The sequence below is a fragment of the Sapajus apella genome, unplaced genomic scaffold (genome assembly GCF_009761245.1).
Source record: "Sapajus apella isolate SASKATOON/1434 unplaced genomic scaffold, GSC_monkey_1.0 scaffold43, whole genome shotgun sequence".
Lineage (NCBI taxonomy): Eukaryota > Metazoa > Chordata > Mammalia > Primates > Cebidae > Sapajus > Sapajus apella.
In genome coordinates, this window is record NW_022436983.1 from 6,153,967 (window position 1) to 6,179,640 (window position 25,674).

At 52.1% G+C, this 25,674-nt stretch overlaps 1 protein-coding gene across 1 annotated transcript in view; it reads left to right on the forward strand.

Moving 5' to 3' along the window:
* Positions 1–4,409: 4,409 nt before the first annotated feature.
* The window catches only part of PLOD1 (procollagen-lysine,2-oxoglutarate 5-dioxygenase 1), a 33,891-nt gene continuing 12,626 nt past the window's right edge, over positions 4,410–25,674 (forward strand). Inside the window, exons 1-7 of the mRNA XM_032301206.1 lie at positions 4,410–4,900; positions 13,926–14,017; positions 16,588–16,721; positions 17,140–17,303; positions 20,119–20,231; positions 23,025–23,088; positions 24,793–24,890. Coding sequence (XP_032157097.1) covers positions 4,825–4,900; positions 13,926–14,017; positions 16,588–16,721; positions 17,140–17,303; positions 20,119–20,231; positions 23,025–23,088; positions 24,793–24,890 — 741 coding nt within the window. The 5' untranslated portion in view covers positions 4,410–4,824. The remainder of the gene's footprint in view (positions 4,901–13,925; positions 14,018–16,587; positions 16,722–17,139; positions 17,304–20,118; positions 20,232–23,024; positions 23,089–24,792; positions 24,891–25,674) is intronic.

Below are 25,674 nucleotides of genomic sequence, written 5' to 3' on the forward strand. Positions count from 1 at the left end.
GGGACTACAGGCACGCGCCACCATGCCCAGCTAATTTTTTGTATTTTTAGTAGAGACGGGGTTTCACCATGTTGACCAGGATGGTCTCGATCTCTTGACCTCGTGATCCACCCGCCTCGGCCTCCCAAAGTGCTGGGATTACAGGCTTGAGCCACCGCGCCCGGCCTCTTTTCTTTTTTGAGATGGAGTCTCACTCCATCACTCAGGCAGAAGCACAGTGGTACAATCGAGGCTCACTGCAGCCTCAACCTCTTGGGCTCAAGCGATCCTCCCACTTCAGTATCCTGAGAAGCTTAGATTACAGGTGCATGCCACCGCACCCTCCTAATTTTTTTTTGTAGAGACAGGAGGCGGGGTGTGGGGGGGTGGGCAGCAAGTCTTACTACGTTGCCTAGGCTAGTCTGGAACCCCTGGTCTCAAAGGATCCTGCCACCTCAGTCTCCCAAAATGTTGGGATTACAGGTGTGAGGCATGGCACCTGGCCTCAAGGATTTTTTTTTTTTTTTTTTTTGAAACGGAGTTTCGCTCTTGTTACCCAGGCTGGAGTGCAATGGCGTGATCTCGGCTCACCGCAACCTCCACCTCCTGGGTTCAGGCAATTCTCCTGCCTCAGCCTCCTGAGTAGCTGGGATTACAGGCACAAGCCACCATGCCCAGCTAATTTTTTGTATTTTTAGTAGAGACGGGGTTTCACCATGTTGGCCAGGGTGGTCTTGATCTCTTGACCTCGTGATCCACCCGCCTCGGCCTCCCAAAGTGCTGGGATTACAGGCGTGAGCCACTGCGCCCAGCTTTTTTTTTTTTTTTTTTAAATTCACAGTACATCACCACTGAGGTTCTTCTTGGACTACTGAAAATATGGAGTTAGTGCTGGGTTCCAAGGCTGCCTTCCTTGCTGTAGTTCTGCATTAGCTGTGTGGCATCATAGATTGCTTCACTCTTCTGGGTCTGTTTCCCCATTTTGCAAATACGGGCAATACTGCTTAATTAGCAAGGCTGTTGTAAGGCAGGGAATGAGGGAGTTTTGAAAACTGAACCAGAGGCCAGGTGCAGGGACTCACTCGTGTAGCGCCAGCACTTCAGGAAGCTAATGGCAGATGTCTTGAGCTCAGGAATTTGAGACCAGCCTGGCCAACATGATGAAACCCCATCTCTACCAAAAAAAAAAAAAAAAAAAAATTAGCCAGGCAAGGTGCATGTCTGTAGTCCCAGCTACTCGGGAGGCTAAGGTGGGAGAATCACCTAAGCCCAGAAAGTTGAGGCTGCAGTGGGCTGTAATCACGCCACTGTATGCCAGCCTGGGTGACAAAGTAACACCCCGTATCAAAAAAAAAAAAAAATCGAATCAGCCAACACGTGCTCATTCTCCTCCTTCTACTCATCCTGGCATTTCCTCCTCTCCAGGGGTCTGGAGTCTGAGTCTGCATCCTCCTGTATCCAAAACATCCGGTGGATTCTGGCACCAATTCCTGTCTCCAGCTGCTGAAACTCCCAGCTCTGGGTCCCAGCTGGGAGGTAAAGGCCCTGGATTCTGCTCGTGCCTCTTCCTTTTACTTGCCTTGTGGCCTTGAGCTCACTGCCCAGTGCCTCTGGATATCACTTGTACTGTCTGTACATCTGAGCACATCTCCATATAATGAGATGATTTCCAAGGTTCCCAGTGACTGACTTTATCTTTGTTTAATAGACATGGGGGAGGGATCTTGCCATAGTGTCCAGGCTGGTCTGGAACTCCTGGGCCCAAGCAGTCCTTCTGCCTCGGCCTCCCAAAGTCCTGGTATTACAGGCCTGAGTCTCTGTGCTGGCCTGTACCTATCTTCTAAAAATAGCATGTATTGGTTTTGTTTGAATTTTTTATTTTTATTTTTTTGAGATGTAGTTTCGCTCTTGTTGCCCAGGCTGGAGTCCAATGGCATGATCTTGGCTCACTGCAACCTCCGCCTCCTGGGATCAAGCAATTCTCCTGCCTCAGCCTCCGGAGTAGCTGGGATTATAGGCATGCGCCACCACGCCTGGCTAATTTTGTATTTTTAGTAGAAACAGGGTTTCTCCATGTTGGTCAGGCTGGTCTCGAACTCCCGACCTCAGGTGATCCACCTGCCTCAGCCTCCCAAAGTGCTGGGGTTATAGGTGTGAGCCACCGTGCCTGGCCAATTTTGTTTGAATTTTACAAATAGTATATATTGGTGGGGCGCGGTGGCTCAAGCCTGTAATCCCAGCACTTTGGGAGGCCGAGGCAGGTGGATCATGAGGTCAAGAGATCGAGACCATCCTGGTCAACATGGTGAAACCCCGTCTCTACTAAAAATACAAAAAAAAATTAGCTGGGCATGGTGGCACGTGCCTGTAATCCCAGCTACTCGGGAGGCTGAGGCAGGAGAATTGCCTGAACCCAGGAGGCGGAGGTTGCGGTGAGCCGAGATCGCGCCATTGCACTCCAGCCTGGGTAACAACAGCGAAACTCCGTCTCAAAAAAAAAAGAAAAAAAAAAAAGTATATATTTATTGAAAAAACAATGAAAAATATAAATAAGAAAATAGCTACCTGGAAATAATATAAGACATCAAAATATATCTTTTTTTTTTCTTTTTCTTTTTGAGATGGAGTCTCGCTCTTGTTGCCCAGGCTGGAGTGCAATGGCAGGATCTCAGCTCACTGTGATCTCAGGTCACCGAAACCTCCACCTCCCGGTTCAAGTGATTCTCCTGCCTCAGCCTCCCAAGTAGCTGAAATTACAGGCACCCACCACCATCCCCAGCTAATTTTTTGTATTTTTAGTATAGACGAGCTTTCACTATGTTGGTCAGGCTAGTCTCAAACTCCTGGCCTCAGGCGATCCACTCGCCTTGGCCTCCCAACGTCCTGGGATTACAGGCATGAGCCATCGCGCCCAGCCCCACACACATCTATATAAATATGAAATCATCCCACACATGGAAATAATCACAATAAACATTTGGCCATAATTTTCTTCTCGCATTGTCCCTATGCATGTCTACATGGATACAAATATATTTTCACTGAGTGGAGCCACGCTATATACTCTGCATTTCCACTAAACATCCTATGGGTAGAGTATTTCCCTGGCTGCAGCATCTGAATGCTGTTTTGTTTGTATTTTCATTTTTTGGTTTGTTTTTTTGAGACAGGGTCTGACTCTTGCCCAGGCTGGAGTGCAGCAGTGCGATTGTGGCTCACTGCAACCTCCACCGCCTGGGCTCAAGGGATCCTCCCCAGTCAGCCTCCTGAGTAGCTGGGCCTACAGGCACATGCCACGATTTTTGTATTTTTGGTAGAGAAAGGGTTTCACCATGTTGCCTAAGCTGGTCTTGAATTCCTGGGCTCAAGCATTCTGCCTGTCTTGACCTCCCAAAGTGCTGGGATTACAGGCAGGAACCACTGCACTCAGCCCATCTGAATGATTTATTAATATCTTTTGATTGTTGATTTATTAATCTTTTCCCAGCACAAATGCATAGCGTCCTCTATGTTGTCCACCGACATGCGTGACACTCCTTCTCTCCCACCCCTTTGCCCCTGCAGGGAAACCCCCTGCGAGCCTAGGGTCGCACACACCACCTACTGCTCTGGAGCGTAATCTGCTGGGAAAAGACTCCTGGGTCGCTGTCTGAGGTTTCTTCCAAGGAAGGGAGGATTTTTTTCAGAGGTGGCTTCCCCCGTCTGACATCTGGACCAGGAACCCTTGCCTAATCTAGAGACCATTGTTGGGCTTTGGGCATCTGTGAAGAGGCCCTAAAAACTTTCATTGATTCGTTTATTCATTTCACAATTAATCTCTGTAGGATGTAGTGGCTCAGCCTGTAATCCCAGCACTTTGGGAGGCAGGAAGATCCCTTGAGCCCAGGAGTTCGAGACTAGCCTGGGCAACATAGGGAGACCCTTATCTCCACAAAAATAGAAAAATTAGCCAGGGGTGGTGGCTCAGCCCTGTGATCCTGCCTACTCGGGAGGCTGAGATGAGAGGATCGCTTGAGCCCAGGAGGTCGAGGCTGCAGTGAGCGGGGATCACGCCACTGCATTCTAGCCTGGGCAACTGAATGCAACCTTGTCTCCAAAAACTGGAAAGAAAAAAAAAAAAAAGCGTCAGAAGCACGACTTTCTTTGGCTCAAAGGTTTGCCTCCCAGGCACACTAAGGCAGATCAAGTGATTGCCTTTTGGGGATTGTGGGGTGGAGAGTGGAGGGGTGCTTTCTGCATTTCCAGCGGTCCGGGTGGACCACGGAGGGGTGTCCATGTCTCTGAACGCATCCCTACCCACCCTTACCCCTTGGGTTTGGGGGAGGACTGCTGAAATCATTAAAGCTGACTTCCTTGGGGCTTGACCTGGGGCTGCTCTAGGTGCGCTGCAGGCAACGCCATTAACCCCTGCAGGACCCAAAGAACAGATGCTATCAAAAGCCCCACTTTTCGGGCGAGCAAACCGAGGCTCACGGGTATGGATGCCATGGAGCGTTGGCGCGGAATCTGGGGTCTAGAAATGGTGGCCTCGCCCTCCTCTCACCGCCTTCTTCCTGGTCGCAGTAAACCCCCGCAGAGAAGGGAGGGAGGAGGCAGGGCCTGGCGGAAGCCCCGGGAGCCGCACCGACGGGCGGAGGGAGCTGCCTGCACTCGGAGAGGCCCGGGCTCGGGCACGTCTGCAGAAAAACCCTTCCCCCGGGGCAGGCGGCGGGGAGGGCGGGGAGGGCGGGGCGGTGCCGCCCCCGGGGCGGGCCCAGTGCGTGGCAGCGGGACCTGAGGCCCCGTCGCGAAGTTTCCAGCCCTGCCAGCGCCGCCGGGTCGGCCGATAGTCCCCAGAACCCGGCCATGCGGTCCCTGCTGCTCCTGGCCCTGCTGGGCTGGTTGCTCCTGGCCGAAGCGAAGGGCGATGCCAAGCCGGAGGGTGAGGGCGCGAAGGCCGGGGGCGGGAGCGCGGATCCGGGCGGGAGGGCCGGTCCCGGGGCTGTGCCCCTGGGTACGACCTGAATGGGAGGCCTGGGCTGGGGAGGGAGTCTGAGTTCCGGCTCCTTGTCCACTTACTCGCTGGTGGCTTGAACAAATCGCTTCCCCTCTTGGGGCTGCGGTTCCTGCTTCGGGAAGGAAAGGGTGACAGCTGAGTCCCATTCAGCACAGAAAGGCTCAAATAATAATAGTTCTCATAATAACAACCGCCAATGGCTACTCTGCGGAGCGCTCACTATGGGCCAGGCATCCGTTAGGCATGATTGCCACCCTGGCAAGTGTTTCTTTCAGTTATCCCTGTTTTCCAGCTGGGCAAACCGAGGCTCCAGAGTTATTCACTTGCCCAAGATCACACAACCTGTGGGCCTTAGAACCAGGATTTACTCCACCCACCCAGATGTCTGCTTCCAGAGCAGGGAAGCCTCATGACCGTGGGAGCGAGGGGTCTTAAAGGGGACAAGGGACAGATGAGGTGGAAGGTGTAGCTCACTTTGTGGAGCAGTTTGCCCTTTCACCCATGCCCCCTGTGGTGTGCTCAGCCCCTGCCAGGCTGGTCCTCCTCGCTGCAGTTTATTTTTTTAAAATTTTATTTAATGTATTTATTTATTTATTTTTGACACGGCATCTTGCTCTGTCACCCAGGCTGGAGGGCAGCGCGCAATCTCAGCTCATTGCAACCTCTGCCTCCCAGGTTCAAGCGATTCTTGTGCCTCTGCCTCCCGAGTAGCTGAGATTGCCGACATGTGCCACCATACCCGGCTAATTTTTGTGTTTTTAGTAGAGACAAGATTTCACCATGTTGGCCAGGCTGCTCTTGAACTCTTGACTTCAGGTGATCTGCCTGCTTCGGCCTTCCAAAGTGCTGGGATTACAGGCATGAGCCACTGCGCCCGGCTCTCCCTCCAGTTTATGCTTGAGAAAACGGAGACCCAGACAGGTGAAGTGACTGTCCAGGGTGGTCCAGCCGGAGGTGGCTGGTCTGAGGTCAGCTGGACTCCAGTCTAGTGCTCCTTCAACTTCCTAAAGGCAGATTGGCTTGCAGTATGTGCCCCACTGTCCTGAGTGGGTGCTGCCCACCTCCTCAGCCCTCCCTGGCATTGGCCATCTCCAGGGCTGTCCCAAGAAGGACACAGACTGCGGACAGTCCCAGCAAAGCCAAGCGGAACTGGCAGTACCTTCCATGGCATCTTCCTCCTTCAGCCCACCCTCCTGAAGAACTTGGAACTGTACCACCAGAAGGATCCCAGGTTTTGGGACCCTTTTTTTTTTTTTTTTTTTTTGAGATGGAGTCTCACTCTGTTGCCCAGGCTGGAGTGCAGTGGCATGATCTTGGCTCATTGCAGCCTCCGCCTGCCAGGTTCAAGGGATTCTCCTGTCTCAGCCTCCCGTGTAGCTGGGATCACAGGCATGCGCCATCACGTCCGGCTAATTTTTGTATTTTTATTAGAGACAGGGTTTTGCTGTGTTGGCCAGGGTGGTCTCGAACTCCTGACCTCAAGTGATCTGCCTGCCTCGTCTCCCAAAGTGCTGGGATTACAGGCATGAGCCACCGCACCCGGCCAGGATCCCTTTCATAAGTAAGGAATCATCAACCGAATTTTGGAGATGGGAAGATTGATGCCCTGGAAGGTTAAACATCTGGTCTCTCGTTGCCAGAGCTGGTTGGAGGTGGGGGCATCATCTGGAACTCAGACCTACTGTTCATTTCTGCACCTCTGGATGGGAGGGGGGTGCTGTTGCCTGGAAACACTGCCTGGGGAGCCTGCTCAGCTCCCCCAGACCCAGCTGAGGTGTGACCTTCAGCCAGCTGGATGGGAGGACAGAGTGAAATGCTCATCTTCCCTGCAGGCCTTGCCTGAGCAGCCTACTGACTAGTGTGTGTATTTTGGGGGGCACCCCAGCAGCCCCCAGAGAGGCCAGCTCCTCCCTTTCCCTGGCAGGTGGTTGGGAGGGCAGCCGTTGAGGCGGATTCAGCCGCAGGGGAAGGGGATTTGCTGTAGAGTCTTGGGGAGTGAGTTGGGTGGGGTGCCGTCGGCAGTCGGTCTGTTCCCTCACCCAAAATCCATGGCCTTGGTGCATGGAGAGAAACAGGGACCGTTTTCACTTTTAGGGGGCTCCCAATCAGAGGGGGGCACAGAGCACCTCACCTCAGTAGACACCCCATGTCTGAGGGAAGAGATATTGTGCATCCTGGTAGCGGGGAGGGGGTTTCCAGAACAAGGTGGGAGACACAAGAAGCCTTCAACAAAGCAACATCTTCCATCACAGGGAACTGGGGGAATAAAAGACATCATCCAAACAGGCAGATGTCCCTAGAGCAGAGGCCAGATGTCCCACAGCCCTTCCTCCTATTTGTAGAAACTTCTAGCAGATCTCCACCTCCTGCCTTTCCCTGTAGGCCTTGGTTTGGCCACGGTGAGGGACAGATAGCTGAGGAGATCAGAGGCTCAGCTGGGCTGGATTAGGGGTTCAGGTGGTGCTGTTCCCGACTAGAGATCAGAAGGGTCCCAGGTGTAAGGCTGCACTGGATGGTGTGGGGCTGGGGCTGGGGTTGGGGAGACCTAAATTGGCAGCTGGCCCCGGGGAGGCCAAAGTTAGCTCCCAGGTGCTGGGCATCCCCATCTCCTGCCAGACACTGTTCCTGGCCTCAGTTCAAGCCTGGGGTGGGGACGGAGGATGGGGGAGGGGGAAGGGAGAAGGGCTTCATTCATTCCCGCCTCCCCAGGCAGCAGACTGGGTGTGTCATGACTGTGCCTTGACTCAGGCCACACAGTGACCACCCACGCCTCAGGCTGGGACTGCTTGGGGAGGAGGGGCATCAGCTGGCACAGTCAAACCAGGGGTGCCCAGAGGTCCCATTCTTCCAGGAGCTCATCACATGGGCACGCCCCCACACTCAGTCTCTCCACATCATTTTTTTTTTTTTTTTTTGAGACGGCCTTGAACTCTCAGGCTCAAGTCTTGCTTGCCCAGGCTGGAATGAAAAAGCGCAATCTCAGCTCACTGCAACCTGTGTCCCCCGGGCTCCAGCGATTCTTCTGCTTCAGCCTCCCGAGCAGCTGGTATTACAAGTGCCTGCCACCATGCCTCGCTAATTTTTGTATTTTTTGTAGAGATAGGGTTTCATCATGTTGACCAGGCTGGTCTAGAACTCCTGATCTCAGCTGATCCACCTGCCTTGGCCTCCCAAAGTGCTAGGATTAGAGACGTGAGCCGCTGTGCCCGGCCACATCATTCTTTTCTTGAAAGTTTTATTAAATTTTATTTTTTTGTACAGACAGGGTCTCACTATGTTGCCAAGGCTGGTCTCGAACTCTCAGACTCAAGTGATCATTCCTACCTTGGCCTCCCAAAGTGCTGGGAGTAGCCACTGCACCTGGCTAATTCCTGTGTCCCAGTAGCATGATTATAGCTCACTGCAGCCTTCACTTCCTGGGCTCGAGTGATCCTGCTGCCTCAGCTTCCTGAGTAGCTGGGACTAGAGGTGCATGCCACCACGCCTGGCTAATTTTTTCATTTTTTGTAGAGACAGGGTCTCAGTTTATTGCTCAGGTTGGTCTTGAACTCCTGGCCTCAAACAAGCCTCCTGCCTCAGTCTCCCTAGATGCTGGCATTACAATCGTGAGCAACCCTGCCTGACCTCTGCATCATTCTTGCTCTCAGGAAGGCAGCTCCTCTTTATTCCTGACCCCCAGGGCAGCACCTACCCAAGCACAGCTCCCCATTTTAGGGGAGGCTCCCTGTCACCAGAACCCCCGCAACCACCAAGGCAGGCACTGTGCCAAGCGCTTTATGGCATCAGCTCATTGAATCCTCATGAAAGTCTCTGGAGAGAGATGCTATCATCTGTATCATTTCCATTTTACAGATGAGGAAACTGAGGCACAGAGAGGCCAAGTTCCCTGCCCAGCAATCTGTCTTTATACACCCTCTGCTGTCTCTTATTGATTTCTGCTGATCCTGGATCACGGGTTCTTCTGGGGAAGTCATTGCTGGACGTTGGGCAGGAGGTGGGGAGGGCTGAGAGCTCTGAGTGCCAAGCCTTGGCCTTAGCCCAAGGCAGGCTGGCTGGACTAGACAGAAAGCAGGTGGGAAGAGCCTTGGTGCTTGAAAATGAGTCTTATGTATCCGTGCCTTATGGATTGCTCTGGCCAGGCCTGACAGTGAGCTGGGAAAGGGCATTTAGGTTAAGAGAGGAGACTCTGGGTTCAGGCTTGTGTCCAAGTCCTGGTGCTGCTACTTCCTAGCTTGGGCATGTTACTCACCAGCTCTAGCCTTGGTTTCCTAACTGGAAAGTGGGGGGTTAGTATGTATGAAGTGCTTAGATCAGCATTGGCTGGGCACGGTGGCTCACGCCGGCTCATGCCTGTAATCTCAGCACTTTGAGAGGCTGAGGCAGGCGGATCTCCTGAGGTCAGGAGTTTGAGACTAGCCTGGCCAACATAGTGAAACCCTGTCTATTAAATATACAAAAATCAATGGAGTGTGGTGGCATGCACCTATAATGTCAGCTACTCGGGAGCCTGAGGCAGGAGAATCATTTGAGCCCTGGAGGCAGAGGTTGCAGTGAGCCAGATTGAGCAGCTGCACTCCAGCCTGGGGACAGAGCCAGACTCTGTCTCAAAAAAAAAAAAAAAAAAAAAAAGGCCAGGTGTGGTGACTCATCCTGTAATCCCAGGACTTTGGGAGGCTGAGGCTGGCCGATAACTTGAGGTCAGGAGTTTGAGATAAGCCTGGCCAACATGGTGAAACCCTGACTCTACTAAAAATACAAAAAAATTAGCCAGGCATGGTGGCCAGCGCCTGTAATCTCAGCTGCTCCAGAGGCTGAGGCATGATAATTGCTTGAACCCAGGAGGTGGAAGTTGCAGTGAGCTGAGATCGCACCGCTGTACTCCAGACTTGGTGACAGAGTGAGACTGTCTCAGAAAAAAGGAACAGTGTCTGGTACGTGGAAAATGCTCAGTGAAGGTAGCCATTATTGTTGCTGTTACTGAGAAGCAGGAACTTGAGAAAGGGGCTTTGAGTCAGGCTACCCCATCCCCTCCCCTAACCCCTGCTGCTTGAGTTCGAGAGCCTGTGCCCATCAAGAATCCTGAATTGTGCATGCATGTGCACACACACTCACAAACACACACACACACACACACACACACACACACTCTCTCTCTCTCTCTCTCTCTCTCTCTCTCTCACTCACAGTGTCTCATGCTGGGTTTTTCCATCCATGAAATGTGACACTCCTAATGTCCCCAGCAGCCCTCTGTTGACAAGAGGGCCTCAGAGCTGGTGGCTCTGGTTCTCTTCACCTGGGGGAGATTTCACCGTCCTGGCAAGAGTTGCGGGGAGCCCTGCCCCACGTGTGAGCAGCACCCCTCTTCTCTGGATCCTAGGGTCAGGTGGTGAGACCTTTTGCCCACATCTGCCTGGTGTATACACCCCCTCTCCCAGGTCCCTGGGCCCACTCACAGCTGATCCCTGCCAAGCCCTACTGGGCTGCCTGGCGTCAGCCCCCTGCCCTGGGGCCAGCTCCCTGCTGGGTCTGCGGCTGCCCCTGTCCTGCCAGCTCTGGCAAGCCAGGCCCCTTTGTTCCTCCAGTCCAGGCTCTTCCTGACTTCCTGAGGTGCTGGGAGGGGAAGGCCTTACCTGCCTGCTGTCAATCTGGCCACCAGGTGAAAAGTGTAAGCCTCGACCCTGAGGGAGCTAAGACTTACCCAAGGAGACAATGATGAGCACTGCAGAGTGGGTCTTGCCTCTGCGGCTGGGAGGCCAGAGAGGGCAGAAGAAATCCGAGAAGGCTTCATAGAGGTGGAAGGGACGTCATTGTCACTGGCCCTGGGACCTGGAGGAAGGTTACAGAAAGAAGACAGGCTGGGTTTGCTGGCTCACGCCTGTATTCCCAGCACTTTGGGAGGCTGAGGTGGGAAGATTGGTTGAGGCTAGGAGTTCCAGACCAGCCTGAGCAACATGGTGAAACCTCATCTCTACTAAAAAAAAATAGCGGGGCATGCTTGTGTGCACCTGTAGTCCCTTGAGCTGCTCAGGAGGCTGAGGTGGGAGGATCACCTGTGTGCAGGAAGTCGAGGCTACAGTGAGCCATGATCGTGCCACTGCACTCCAGTCCGGGCAATGGGAGTGAGACTGGGTCTCCAAAACAAAACCCCCAAAAAACAAAAACAAGAAAGGGGACACGGAGCCATGGTAGGATGGGAGGAACCCAGCAAGCAGAGACACCCCCAGTTGGAAGGGGGCCGCATGGTGGAGAGGGATGAGTATCACCCTCCAGATCAGAGAGGGTGTTGAATACCAGGCCAGTAATATCTCTCTCTTTTTTTTGGAGACAGAGTCTTGCTTTGTTGCCTGGGCTGTAGTGCAGTGGCGTGATCTTGGCTCACTGCAACCTCCACCTCCTGGGTTCAAGCAGTTCTCCTCTCTCAGCCTCCCAAATAGCTGGGGCTACAGGCACACGCCACCACGCTAATTTTTGTATTTTTAGTAGAGATGGGGTTTCACCATGTTGGCCAGGCTGGTCTTGAACTCCTGACCTCAGGTGATCTGCCTGCCTCAGCCTCCCAACGTGCTGGGATTACAGGCATGAGCCACCGTGCCTGGACTTCAGTAATACCTCTTCATGTGTGCCGAGCATCCCAATAAGGATTTTACATGGTTGGTATCATTTAATTACTCCAGCAGCCCTGAGAAGTAGGTACTGTTATTATCCCTGCTTTCCAAGGGGGAAACTGAGTCTCAGAAGGGATAGGGACTTGCCCCACGTTACACGGCTAGTAAGGAGCAGAGCTAGGATTCTAACCAGGCAGGCTAGCTCCAGACTCCTCACTTCTCAGAGAACACAGCCTCAAAGTGTGCTCTGGGAGGGGTTTCCCCAGGGCTCCCTAAGATGCTCTCTGGGGAGTTGTTTCCAGAAGGTTCTGTTGCAGAGGCAGGTCACACTACAGAGCCTGGGAGAGGTTCCTTGTTAAAATGTAGGAATGGGGCCAGGTGCGGTGGCTCACACCTGTAACCCCAGCTCTTAGGGAGGCTGAGGTGGGTGGATCACCAGGTCAGGAGTTCAAGACCAGCCTGGCCAATGTGGTGAAACCTGGTCTCTACTAAAAACACAAAAATTAGCCCGGCTTGGTGGCTCACACCCATAATCCCAGCTACGCAAGAGGCTGAGTCAGGAGAATTGCTTCAACTCAGGAGACGGAAGTTGCAGTGAGCCGAGATCACGCCACTGCACTCCAGCCTGAGTGACAGAATGAGACTCCATCTCAAAAAAAAAAAAAAGAAAAAAAGTAGGAATGGTTGCTCTGGCCAAAGGTCAGGAGTGGATCAATGGATTTCAAGTCAGTTTTTACTCTGGGCCAACTCATTGGTTATATCAGCCTCAAGCATGGCGTTGGAAGAATCCAGAGCCATGTGATAACTCAGCAAGAAAGACTGGGATAGATTAGAAATGTCTGCTCTGAGTGCAGGTGTGAAGGGCAGGGACCTGTGAGCCATGTATTTGCCATCCTGGGCTAATGTCTATCACTGGCCACAGAGATCTTCCTGGTGGTCAGCATTCAGAGTAAATTCTTTTTCCCACGTCCTCTAAAGCCAGAAACTCAGTCCTATAATGCAGGGTGTAGACACCTGTCTATGGCACATAAAGCATGTGCCGTAGACATGTTGGTCATTGTTATTTGTTTTATGTTGCTGTAAAGAAGTACCCGAGGCCTGGGTAATTTCTCAAGAAAAGAGGTTTATTTAGCTCACAGTTCTGCAGGCTGTACAAGCATACCACCAGCATCTGCTCTGTTTCCAGTGAGGCCTCAGGAAGCTTTTACTCATGGCAGAAGATGAAGGGGGAGTAGGCATATCACATGGTGAGAGCCATAGCAAGAGAGAGGAGGAAGTGCAAGGCTCTTTTAAAAAACCAGCTCTTGGCTGGGCACACTGGCTCATGCCTGTAATCCTAGCACTTTGGGAGGCCGAGGTGGGTGGATCATTTGAGGTCAGGAGTTTGAGACAAGCCTGGCCAACATGGTAAAACTCCACTGCTATTAAAAATACAAAAATTAGCCGGCCATGCTGGAGGGTGCCTGTAGTCCCAGCTACTCAGGAGACTGAGGGAGGAGTATCGCTTTAACCTGGGAGGTGGAGGTTGCAGTGAGGCAAGATCACGCCATTGCACTCCAGCCTGGGGAAAGAGTGAAAATCCCCCTCAAAAAAAAAAAAAAAAAAAAAAAATTAAAACAAAACAGAACAGCTCTCTTGGCCAGGCATGGTGATTCACTCCTGTAATCCCAGCACTTTGGGATGCTGAAGCAGATCACCAGATCTGGGTCAGCAGTTCGAGACCAGCCTAGCCAACATGGCGAAAACCCATCTCTACTAAAAATACAAAAATTAGTCAGGCATGGTGGCACGCATCTGTATTTTCAGCTATTTGGGAGACTGAGGCAGGAGAATATCTTGAACCCAGGAGGTGGAGGTTGCAGTGAGCTGAGATCATGCCACTGTGCTGCAGCCTGGGTAACAGAGTAAGACTCCATCTCAAAAACAACAAACCAACCAACCAACCAAAACACAACCAGCTCTCACGTGAACTCAGAGCAAGAACTCACTCATTACCAAGGAGATGGCATCAAGCCATTCATAAGAGATCTGTCTCCATGACCCAAATACCTCCCACTGGGCCCCACCTCCAACATTGGGGATCACATTTCAACATGCGATTTGGAGGTGACAAATATCCAACTCTCTATCAGTCATTACTGGGTGGAGGGAGCCCTGAAGAAGACTCAGGAGACCTGGGTTATTTCCTCTCCATTATCCCTTCCTTCCTGGGCCCTGTTCTGTAATGGGTTGACATGAAGACACTGCCTGCTAGGATTTGACAGGTCACTGGGAACAAAGACTCCTCCTCCCTGTCACCTCTTTCATCCTCCATTCCCATTCACCATACCCTCCTCTGTCTGCAGACAACCTTTTAGTCATCACAGTGGCCACTAAGGAGACCGAGGGGTTCCGCCGCTTCAAGCGCTCAGCCCAGTTCTTCAACTACAAGATCCAGGTAAGGGGCTTCCTGGGCGAGGCAGAGACAGTGAGGGGCAGAAGAATCTAGGAGCTGATGTCCTTCCAAACCACCACAGCTCTTGAGATAGACTTGGGGTCATGGGGGAGGCTTACGGAAGCCTGAAGGATGAAAATGAGTTAGTCGGGAATGGGAAGACGTGGCAGAGGACACAGCATGAGTCTAGGGGGTGATGGAGAGGGACAGAGTTGGCTAGAGAAGTGTCCAGATGCCTAACCTGAGAGGCTAGTTTAGAGAACAGGGCCTTGGGATCAGCATTTCCACAAGCTCCTCCAGGTGTTGTAGATGAGCATGGTCTAGACACCTTCCCTGTTCTAAAGAAACATGAGTGGTTGCCCGGGTGTAGTGGCTCATGCCTGTAATCCCAGTACTTTGGGAGGCTGAGGCGGGTGGATCACTTGAGGTCAGGAGTTGGAGACCAGGCTGGCCAACATGGCGAAACCCCATTTCTAATAAAAATACAAAAAAGGTTGGATGTGGTGGCTCACACCTGTAATCCCAGCACTTTGGGAGGCTGAGGTGGGCGGATCACGAGGTCAAGAGATCGAGACCATCCTGGCCAACATAGTGAATCCCTGTCTCTACTAAAAATATAAAAACTAGCTGGGCATGGGGGCACATGCCTGGAATCCCAGCTACTCAGGAGGCTGAACCCAGGAGGCATAGGTTGCAGTGAACCAAGATTGCTCTCTTGCACTCCAGCCTGCTGACAGAGTGAGACTCTGTCTCAAAAAAAAAAAAAAAATAAAAATTAGCTGGGCATGGTGGCACATGCCTGTAGCCCCAGCTACTCGGGAGGGTGTGGCAGGAGAATTCCTTGAACCCAGGAGGTGGAAGTTGCAGTGAACAGAGATGGCATCACTGTACTCCAGCGTGGACAACAGAGCGAGACCCTATCTCAAAAGAAAAGAAAAAAGAAACATGAGCTAATGCCCAGTCGATCACTGGCATGGGCTTGGTGTTCTCTGTGTACAGTCCATGGGGCTGAGTCCTGAGTGCTTCCTTATGTCAGGCACAAGGTTGGGCACTGGCAATAGGGTGATGGACAAGGCAGAACATGTCATTGCCTATACAGAATTTGCAATCTGGTGGCATTAAGCCAGCAAACAAGTATATTAGCTCACATGAATGAGGGCTGAAGCAGAGGGTTGCTTCAGGTATGGCTGGATCCAGGGGTTCAAGCAGCAAAGTGAGGGCCTTGTCTTTCCATCTCTAGGCCCTGTTTTCTTTTTTTTTTTTTTTTTTTTTTTTTTTTTGAGACGGAGTTTCGATCTTGTTACCCAGGCTGGAGTGCAATGGCGCGATCTCGGCTCACCGCAACCTCCGCCTCCCGGATTCAGGCAATTCTCCTGCCCCAGCCTCCTGAGTCGCTGGGATTACAGGCACGCGCCACCATGCCCAGCTAATTTTTTGTATTTTTAGTAGAGACGGGGTTTCACCATGTTGACCAGGATGGTCTCGATCTCTTGACCTCGTGATCCACCCGCCTAGGCCTCCCACAGTGCTGGGATTACAGGCTTGAGCCACCGCGCCCGGCCTCTAGGCCCTGTTTTCATCGTGGTGGCAAGCTGACCACCAGACCACCAACCAGACTCATGTGCCCCAGCTTCTTAACTTAAGCAGGAGGCAGCCTTTCCTTTTTAGGAAAGTTCTGTAGACTGTTCCGTTTTTTGTTTGTTTGTTTGAAATGGAGACTTGCTGTGTCACCCAGGCTGAAGTGCAGTGGTGCGATCTCAACTCACTGCTTCCTCCATCTCCTGAATTCAAGCAATTCTCCTGCCTCAGCCTTCTGAGTAGCTGGGATTACAAGCATGCGCCACCATGCCTGGCTAAGTTTTGTATTTTTAGTAGAGACAGGGTTTCACCATGTTGGTCAGGCTGGTCTCAAACTTCTGACCTCATGATCTGCCTGCCTCGGCCACCCAAAGTGCTGGGATTACAGAAGTGAGCCACTGCGTAGGGCGGACTGTTCTGTTTTTAACAGAAACAGCCCCAGGGAAGGTGCTGATGGGCCATGCTGGGGTCATGTGCTCAAATTTCTAGGTGTGGGAGGAGCAGAAAGTGTAGGACATTCTGATTGGCCACACATGGTCACATGACCACCAGGAGCCAGGTGAGCCTCACGTTGTTGGAGAATGGTTTCCTTACAGGAAAGGATCAGAGTTGCTGGACCCACAGAAGCAAAAAAAATATTTCTTTCTTTTTTTTTTCCTTGAGATGGAGTCTCGCTCTGTCACACAGGCTAAAGTGCAATGGCGTGATTTTGGCTCACTGCAACCCCCACCTCCTGGGTTCAGGTGATTCTCCTGCCTCAGCCTCCAGAATAGCTGAAATAAGAGGTGTGTGCTACCACACCCGGCTAATTTTTGTGTTTTTAGTAAAGGCAGGATTTCTCCAAGTTGGCCAGTCTGGCATCGAATTCCTAACCTTAGGTGATCCACATGCCTTGGTTTCCCAAAGTGCTGGGATTGCAGGCCTGAGCCACCACACCTGGCCCTGGAAAAATATTTTTTTACCAAAAGCTAGTGTTAAGGTGTGTTTCTCTCCAGGCGCTTGGCTTGGGGGAGGACTGGAATGTGGAGAAGAGGACATCGGCAGGTGGAGGGCAAAAGGTCCGGCTGCTGAAGAAAGCTCTGGAGAAACACGCAGACAAGGAGGACCTGGTCATTCTCTTCACAGACAGGTAGGTGGGCCGGGGCTTCCTGGCCTGGGCTCCTCTGAGGAAGACAGAAGAATTCTAAAATGAGGCCCTTCGAGAACATCAGGGAAGAAGGGGGATGACTCTGGCTAAGGTTGCCTACAGTTTTAGGGTGTCCATTCCCAGGCTTGGTGAAAAGGAGGTGACCCAGGAGTGTGATGGCCCCACTTTAAGTCAGAGAAGATGATATGTTATGGGGACCATCTCTCTGCCCAGCGTAGGGGTGGGAACATGGCAGACAGGGCTGCAGACTGAGGCAGATCCATTTCCCAGCTGGTGGCCCAGGCTGGTGTGGGCAGAGGGCCATTTGTGGAGAGCTTGATCCTTGCTCCTCCGGTCTGTGCCCTCACTGGCTCCCTGCTCACCCCTGCCCTGCCCCATCTTCTTGCTGTTCTGGCCACAGCTATGATGTGCTGTTTGCATCGGGGCCCCGGGAGCTCCTGAAGAAGTTCCGGCAGGCCAGGAGCCAGGTGGTCTTCTCGGCCGAGGAGCTCATCTACCCAGACCGCAGGCTGGAAGCCAAGTATCCGGCAGTCTCCGATGGCAAGAGGTTCCTGGGCTCTGGAGGTGAGAGGCCTGGGTGCAGGGCGCTTGCCCTAGCAGAGGGGCCCATCCACTGCCTTTGTGAGGACCCCACTTGTTTGACATTCAGTGTGGGTGTCTCATAAGTCTCCAGAACGTTCTGAATAGAGCTCCTGACTTTCCAACCCCAAATGTGTTCCCCTGTGGTTTTCCTCATCTCATTCAGCAGATGGCCAGCCCCACGACAGAACCCAGGAGTCACTCCTGACGCCTCATTTGCCAGTCACCTGTCTAACCTGTCTAATACTTCCTTTTTTTTTTTTTTTTTTGAGACAGAGTTTTGCTCTTGTTCCCCAGGCTGAAGTGCAATGGCTCCTCACCTCCACCTCCCTGGTTCAAGCGATTCTCCCGCCTCAGCCTCCCAAGTAGCTGGAATTACAGGCATGTGTCACCACATCCAGCTAATTTTGTAGTTTTAGTAAAAATGGGGTTTCTTCATGTTGGTCAGGCTGGTCTCAAACTCCTGACCTCAGGTGATCTGCCCGCCTTGGCCTCCCAAAGTGCTGGGATTATAAGTGTGAGCCACCACTCCCAGCCTACTTCCTTTTTTATTTTGAGATGTGCCTCAGTCTGTCACTTAGGCTGGAGTACAGTGGTGCAATCTCAGCTCACTGCAGCCTCCGCCTCTTGGGCTCAAGCAATCCTCCTGCCTCAGCCATCCGAGTAGCTGGGATTACAGGCATGCACCACTATGCCCAGCTAGTTTTTTATTTCTTTTTCTTTTTTAAAAATAAGATGGGGTTTCACCATGATGGCTAGGCCGGACTTGAACTCCTGACCTCAGGTGATCCACCCACCTCAGCCTCACAAAGTGTTAGGATTACAGGCGTGAGCCACCGCACCCGGCCTCTTTTTTTTTTTTTTTTTTTTAAATAGAGACAGGGGGCCGGGCGCGGTGGCTCAAGCCTGTAATCCCAGCACTTTGGGAGGCCGAGGTGGGTGGATCACGAGGTCAACAGATCGAGACCATCCTGGTCAACATGGTGAAACCCCGTCTCTACTAAAAATACAAAAAATGAGCTGGGCATGGTGGTGCGTGCCTGTAATCCCAGCTACTCAGGAGGCTGAGGCAGGAGAATTGCCTGAACCCAGGAGGCAGAGGTTGCGGTGAGCCGAGATCGTGCCATTGCACTCCAGCCTGGGTAACAAGAGCGAAACTCCGTCCCAAAAAAAAAAAAGAAAGAAAAAAAATAAATAAATAAATAGAGACAGGGTTTCACCATGTTGGCCAGGCTGGTCTTGAACTCCTGACCTTGTGATCTGCCCGCCTTGGCCTCCCAAAGTGCTGGGATTATAGGTATGAGTAACCATACCTGGTTACCTGCCTCCTACTTCCGAAAGATCTCTGGAATCTGCTGTCTCCTGCCCACAGTTCACTGCCACCATTCTAACTGGGCTCCTGGCCTTCAGTAAGAGTTTCCTTACTGCTCTACCAATCCCTGCCCTTGTGCCTTTCCAGGGCATTCTCCATCCAGCAGCCAGAGGGGTCTTAAAATGATGTAAATCCAAGACTGGGCACAGTGGCTCATGCCTGTAATCTCAACACTTTGGGAGGCCAAGGAGGGTGGATCACTTTAGGTCAGGAGTTTGAGAACGGCCTGGCCAACATGGCAAAGCCCGGTCTCTACTAAAAATATAAAAATTAAATATAAAAATATAAAAAATGGCCAGGCGCGGTGGCTCAAGCCTGTAATCCCAGCACTTTGGGAGGCCGAGGCGGGTGGATCACGAGGTCAAGAGATCGAGACCATCCTGGTCAACACGGTGAAACCCCGTCTCTACTAAAAATACAAAAAATTAGCCGGGCATGGTGGCGTGTGCCTGTAATCCCAGCTACTCAGGAAGCTGAGGCAGGAGAATTGCCTGAACCCAGGAGGCAGAGGTTGCGGTGAGCCGAGATTGCGCCATTGCACTCCAGCCTGGGTAACGAGAGCGAAACTCCATCCCAAAAAAAAAAAGGAAAAAGAAAAATATATATATATGTAAAAATATAAATAATTACAGGCATGATGGTACATGCCTGTAATCCCAGCTACTTGGGAGGCTGAGGCAAGAGAATCGCTTTAACCCAGGAGGTGGAGGTTGCAGTGAGCCGAGATTGTGCCCCTGCTCTCAAAAAAGTAGATTAAAAAAAAAATGCAGATCCACACATCACTTAATGATTTCCCACTATGTGGAGAATAAAATCCACAGGTCTCTTTTCAACCTCAGATGGAGATCTGCCCTCAACAGATACTCTTCTCCATTGGTTCAGAGTAAGCGCAGTCCAGATGGCCTTGCCCTGGCTCAGGAGTAGTGGTGTCCCATTGCCCTTCTGGTTGCCTCTCACCAATCTGTACTCTAGGCAGGGCCCAGGTGGCTTCCCCACTATGCCAGGTCTTAGCCTCCAAGGCATTGTGTGAGCTTGGCCCAGCCTTGCCCTTCTCTGGCCCAGGTTTCTCAGATAACTGTAAGAAGGGGCACCAGGCCTGCACTCTCCAAGCCCTGCTCTCTGGGGGCTCCTGCATCAGTCCATTTCTTTGTCATGTACGTGGTGCCCAGCAGTGAACAGTACAGCTTAGTGGGCACTGTTAGTCTTATTCTTGGGGTCAGTAGGAACTCATTAATAAGTGGCATTCACTGGCAGGCCCATTTCCAACCTGCAGACCCATCTCCTGTCAATTCAGGAGGACTTCTGAGAGGTGGCAGGGTTTGTGGGCATATGAGTGAAGGTGGATGAGCTGGAAGGGTGGAGGAGACCCCTGGCTTAGAGGCTGGAAGCCAAGGGTCTCTTTTGGTGTCCCCAACCACCAACCTCCAGGCTTCATCGGTTATGCCCCCAACCTCAGCAAACTGGTGGCCGAGTGGGATGGCCAGGACAGCGACAGCGATCAGCTGTTTTACACCAAGATCTTCTTGGATCCGGAGAAGAGGGTAAGAGGCAGTGGGCGGGCCAAGGAGAGGGGGCTGGGGATCCATCGGCCAGGCTATGTGGGAATAGCTCCTCTCAGGCTGGAATTTACTTATTTATTTATTTTTGAGATGGAGGCTCGCTTTGTCACCAGGCTGGAGTGCAGTGGCGTGATATCAGCTCACTGCAATCTCTGCCTCCTGGGTTCAAATGATTCCCCTGCCTCAGCCTCCTGAGTAGCTGGGACTATAGGCGCGCACCACCATGCCTGGCTAATTTTTTGTAATTTAGTAGAGATGGGGTTTTATCATGTTGGCCAGGATGGCCTCAATCTCTTGACCTTGTGATCCTCCTGCCGTGGCCTCCCAAAGTGCTGGGATTACAAGTGTGAGCCACCTCGCCCGACCCATTTTTGTATTTTTAGTAGAGATGGGTTTCAACCATGTTGGCCAGGCTGATCTTGAACTCCTGATCTCAAGTGATCCACCTGCCTTGGCCTCCCAAGTGCTGGGATTACAGGTGTGAGCCACCACATCTGGCCTGGGTGTTGATTTTGATAATCCATAAAATGAAGCAGTTGGGCTTGTATGGTGGAAACTATGATCTTTTTGTTACCTCAGTCCTTCCCCCTCCTTCCCCTTTGCCTCCAGTGACATCCTTCACAGAACTAGAGCTTCCCTATATGGGATGAAGGATAAGCCTCGAGTGACATCTGCCCTTCCTTGCCCTGCCTAGGGCCCCATGAGACACAATTTAGTCTTTTTTTTTTTTTTTTTTTTGGAGACAGGATCTCGCCACGTTGCCCAGGCTGGAGCAGTGGCTCGGACATGGCTTACTGCAGCCTCGGCCTCCCGGGCTCCAGCTGTACTCCCACCCAGCCTGAGTAGCTGGAACCACAGGCGCACCACCATGCTCTGGCTAATTTTTGTATTTTTTGTCAAGATGGGGTCTCAACATGTTGCCCAGGCTGGTCTTGAACTTCTGGGCTCAAGGACCCACCCACCTCAACCTCCCATAGTGCTGGGATTACAGATGTGAGCCACCGCACCTGGCTGACATAGTCGGGTTGTTTTTTTTCTCTTTTGAGGTGGAGTTTCAACTCCTATCATTCAGGCTGGAGTACAATGGCACAATCTTGGGTCGCTGCAACCTCCACCTCCTGGGTTCAAGTGATTCTCCTGCCTCAGTCTCTCGAATAGCTGGGATTACAGGTGCACGCCACCATGCCCGGCTAATATTTGTATTTTTAGTAAAGATGGGTTTTCACCATGTTGGCCAGGCTGGTCTTGAACTCCTGTCCTCAGGTGATTCACCTGCCTCAGCCTCCCAAAATGCTGGGATTAAAGCACCATGCCTGGCCTTTGGGTCTTAAAGAGGCAGCATTTTCCAGTGGTTTAGAATAAGGACTTCAGGGCCAGGCTCCCTGGGTTCTAATCCCATCTCACCATTTACTAGCTATGTAACATTGGGCAACTTCTCTGTGCCTTGTTTTTTCAGTTATAAATTGCAATAGTGAGCCAGCATGGTGGCTCACGCCTGTAATCCCAACGCTTTGGGAGGCCAAGGTGGGTGGATCGCCTGAGGACAGGAGTTCCAGACTAGCCTGACCAACATAGTGAAACCTTATACAAAAAATTAGCCAGGCGTGGCGGTGTGCATCTGTAATCCCATCTACTCAGGAGGCTGAGGCAGGTGAATCACTTGAACCAGGGAGGCAGAGGTTGCAGTGAGCTGGGATCGCGCCACTGCACTCCAGCCTGGGCAACAAGAGCAAGACTCCATCTCAAATAAATAAATAAATAAATAGCAATAATGAATAGTACTCTCTCACAGAGATGTTGTCAGGATTAAATTAATTAACATATGTAGAGTATTTTATTTATTTGAGGCATCACTGTCACTCAGGCTGATGTGCAGTGGCAAAAATACAGCTCACTGCATCCTCAACCTCCCGGACCCAAGCGATCCTTCCATCTCAGCCTCCCAAGTAGCCGGGACTATAGGCATGTGCCACTGTGTGGGTCTAATTTGAATTTTTATTTGATTATTATTTTTTTCTGAGATGGAGTCTTGCTTTGTCACCCAGGCTGGGGTACAGTGGCATGATCTAGGCTCATTGCAACCTCTGCCTCCCAGGTTCAATTGATTCTCCTGCCACAGCCTCCTGACTATAGGTGCTGGGACTACAGATGCTGCCACCGCCCCCGGCTAATTTTTTGTATTTTTAGTAGAGACGGGGTTTCACCATGTTAGCCAGGATAGTCTCGATCTTCTGACCTCGTGATCCGCCCACCTCGGCCTCCTGAAGTGCTGGGATTATAGGCGTGAGCCACTGCACCTGGCCAAAATTTTTTTATAGAGATGAAGTTGTGCTATGTTACCCAGGCTAGTCTCAAACTCTTGGGCTCAAGTGATCCTTCTGCCTTACCCTTTCAAAGTGCTGGGATGACAGGTGTGAGCCGCCACACCCGACCCACGTGTAGAATATTTGGAGTAGCGATGTTCATGTAGTGGAGTGTTTGGCAGGCGCTGGTTACCCTTAAGGCCGTCATTGTAAGTGAGCCAGCTGCATCTTTAGATTCCTTCCAGTTCAGAGAGTCCCTGGTTTTCTGTGAATGGAGTCACTAGACTGTAGACCCCGGGAGCTTGGCTGGTGGCCTTCTCTGGGCGCCCACCTGCCCTGATGTGACGTGGCAGAGTACGTGTGGGGAGAGAGGGCTGAGGTTGGGGTATAGACTCCCCACAGTGGGTGAGATGTAGCCCCAGCCTCCCCCAGGGCCTTCCCCTACTGCAGCCTGGTACTTTCTTTCCTGCAGGAGCAGATCAATATCACCCTGGACCACCGCTGCCGTATCTTCCAGAACCTGGATGGAGCCTTGGGTGAGCAGCCCCCACAGGGAGGAGTTGATCCTGAGAGGGGTGATAGGAAGGATTCCAGGCAGGGCCTGAGTCCAAGGAGGAGAACTGGGCTACTTCCCTCTGGTCATTGTGCTGGGAGGTCACTGATCTCATCTCGGGGTCCGCAGGGGCCACCTGGATGTCCTAGCGCAGAACTGTGTCTCTCTTGGGGGCCAGGGACAGGTGAGCATTCAGCCTGGGAGGAGTTGGGGGATGCACACAGCAGGTGCTGGACACCCTGCCCTGCATACCAGGTCCTTACAGGTGGGTTCCCTTTCCCTGCTTTCCTGGCCTTCCCACCTTCCAGGGGAAGGAGTCTTGGGCTGGAGGCAGGGACTCAGCTGGTGGGACGGGCAACCTGGGAAGCAGAAAGGCTGCTCTAGCCTTGATGGCGCAAACTTCCCTGGGCCAGGCCTCATGTCAGTGGCTGGTGATGATGTTGCTTTGCCACAGGCCTTGCTGAGTGACCTCAAGCAAGTCACACCCCCTCCCACAGGAGACTCAGTTTTCTCATCTTTACAAAAGGGAAGTGAACCACATCCACTGATAGCTGATTTTGTGGGATAAATGGGCCCTTTTGAGAATCTGATGAAAGCTATGGCTCTGCTCCCGGAAAAATGCAGAAATACCATACCCGTTTGACTGTGGTTTCTGGGGGTTAAGAAGCACTGAGTTCAGATCCAGGCAGGTCAGGAGCTACCTGTTTTCCCTTTTTTTTTTTTTTTTTTTAAGATGGTGTCTCGCTCTGTCACCCAGGCTGGAGTGCAGTAGCAAAATCTTGGCTCACTGCAACCTCCACCTCCCAGGTTAAGCAATTCTTCTGCCTCAGCCTCCCAAGTAGCTGGGATTACAGGCACCTGCCACCATGCCCGGCTAATTTTTATATTTTTCTAGTAGAGACAGGATTTCACCATGTTGGCCAGGCTGGTCTCAAACTCCTGACCTCAAGTGATCCGCCTGCCTCGGCCTCCCAAAGTGCTGAGATTACAGGCATGAGCCATCATGCTCAGCCCTATTTTAATTTTTTAAACAGAGACAGGGTCTCACTATGTTGTGCGGGCTGGTCTCAAACTCCTGGGCTCAAGTGATCCTCCCACCTTGGCCTCCCAAGGTGCTGGGATTACAGGTGTGAGCCACTGTGCCCAGCCGAAATACCCATTTTCCTATGTGCAGACGAATAGGTCAAATATGGGTATTGGGACCCTGTTGCAGAGGCTCCTTCCAATGGGACAAGATCTGCCCTGATCATGCCCAGGCCTCCCCCCACCCTCATGTGACTGGCATTTTCTCAGTCTGCTCTGCCTACTCAGAGAAGGGGCCTCCCAGACCCTTGTCCTTTGGGCTTCTCTGAGTTGCCTGGAGCTAGGATGTCCCAGGTCTTTGTTCTTCTCCCAGCCCCTCCTGGCTCTAAGTAACCACAACAATTATAGGGGTTGCCAAGGATTTTGTGCTCATCATGGACCAGGCTTGGTGCCCCATGCTTGCCCAACACAAATCCTCCCCTTCACCCCATGAAGAAGGGATTATTCCTATTTTTTAGGAAAGGAAACTGAGGCTTAGAGAGAAGTGACGTGCCCAAGGCCATAGCCTACTTACTGCAGAGCTGGGATCTAAGCCCAGCTGGTCGGACCCTGAGCTTGACTTCTGGGTCTGATGCTGGGTGGGTCTGTGCTTTCTGACCCCCAGATGAGGTCGTGCTCAAGTTTGAAATGGGCCACGTGAGAGCGAGGAATCTGGCCTATGACACCCTCCCGGTCCTGATCCATGGCAATGGGCCAACCAAGGTAGGGGGGCCCCAGCTCCTGGGGAGTGTGGGAGGGTGACAGAGCTCCACTTTCATTCCCACTGTGACCCCATAGTGTCTCCCTGGGGCCAGGGCCACCTACCTGGGGCCTGCAATGAACTCATTGACTCTCTTCTCACATCTGAGCTCAGCGTGGTGCCCTCTTTTCCTGCTGTGATGGTCAGTGGTAATCTGTCTATTCTCGCTGGGCACAGGACACAGAGGAGGCTGCTGTCCCCATCCAGGCCTAGGCTGGGCTACCAGAACCATCCACACTCTGTCACCCCAGGGCAGAGTCATTTATTCACTCTAAATATTTATTCCATGTTTGCACAGGACAATAAGACATAGTTGGTCATAAGTAGGACAGATGTCCTGTGTTTATGGTGATGGAGGGGACTGGGTCCAGATGCGGCCAGGTACAGGATGGACCTCACTGGCCCCTGGGGAACTGGCTCATAGCTCACAGCATATTTGAGTGTGGTCCTTCACCGCCTGAATGAGGGAGAGGAAGGAGGATGTGATGTGTTTAAAATGCAGATTTCCTGACTCCACCCAGGATCTGTTCAGTTGGAATCTCTGAGCAGGGTAGGACCTAGGAATTTTACAAGCTCCTGGGAGAAGCACTAGAGCGACAAACCCTCCTATACACTCTTTCAGACCGGCTTGTTCATCTCCTGGGATGGAGCATTGTCTCCAAGACCTGCTCAGGGGGTGGAAGGGGGCTGGATGGTGCCGACCCACCTGGTCCCAGGGAGATGTGAGTCCGGGCTGTGGTGGGTGGG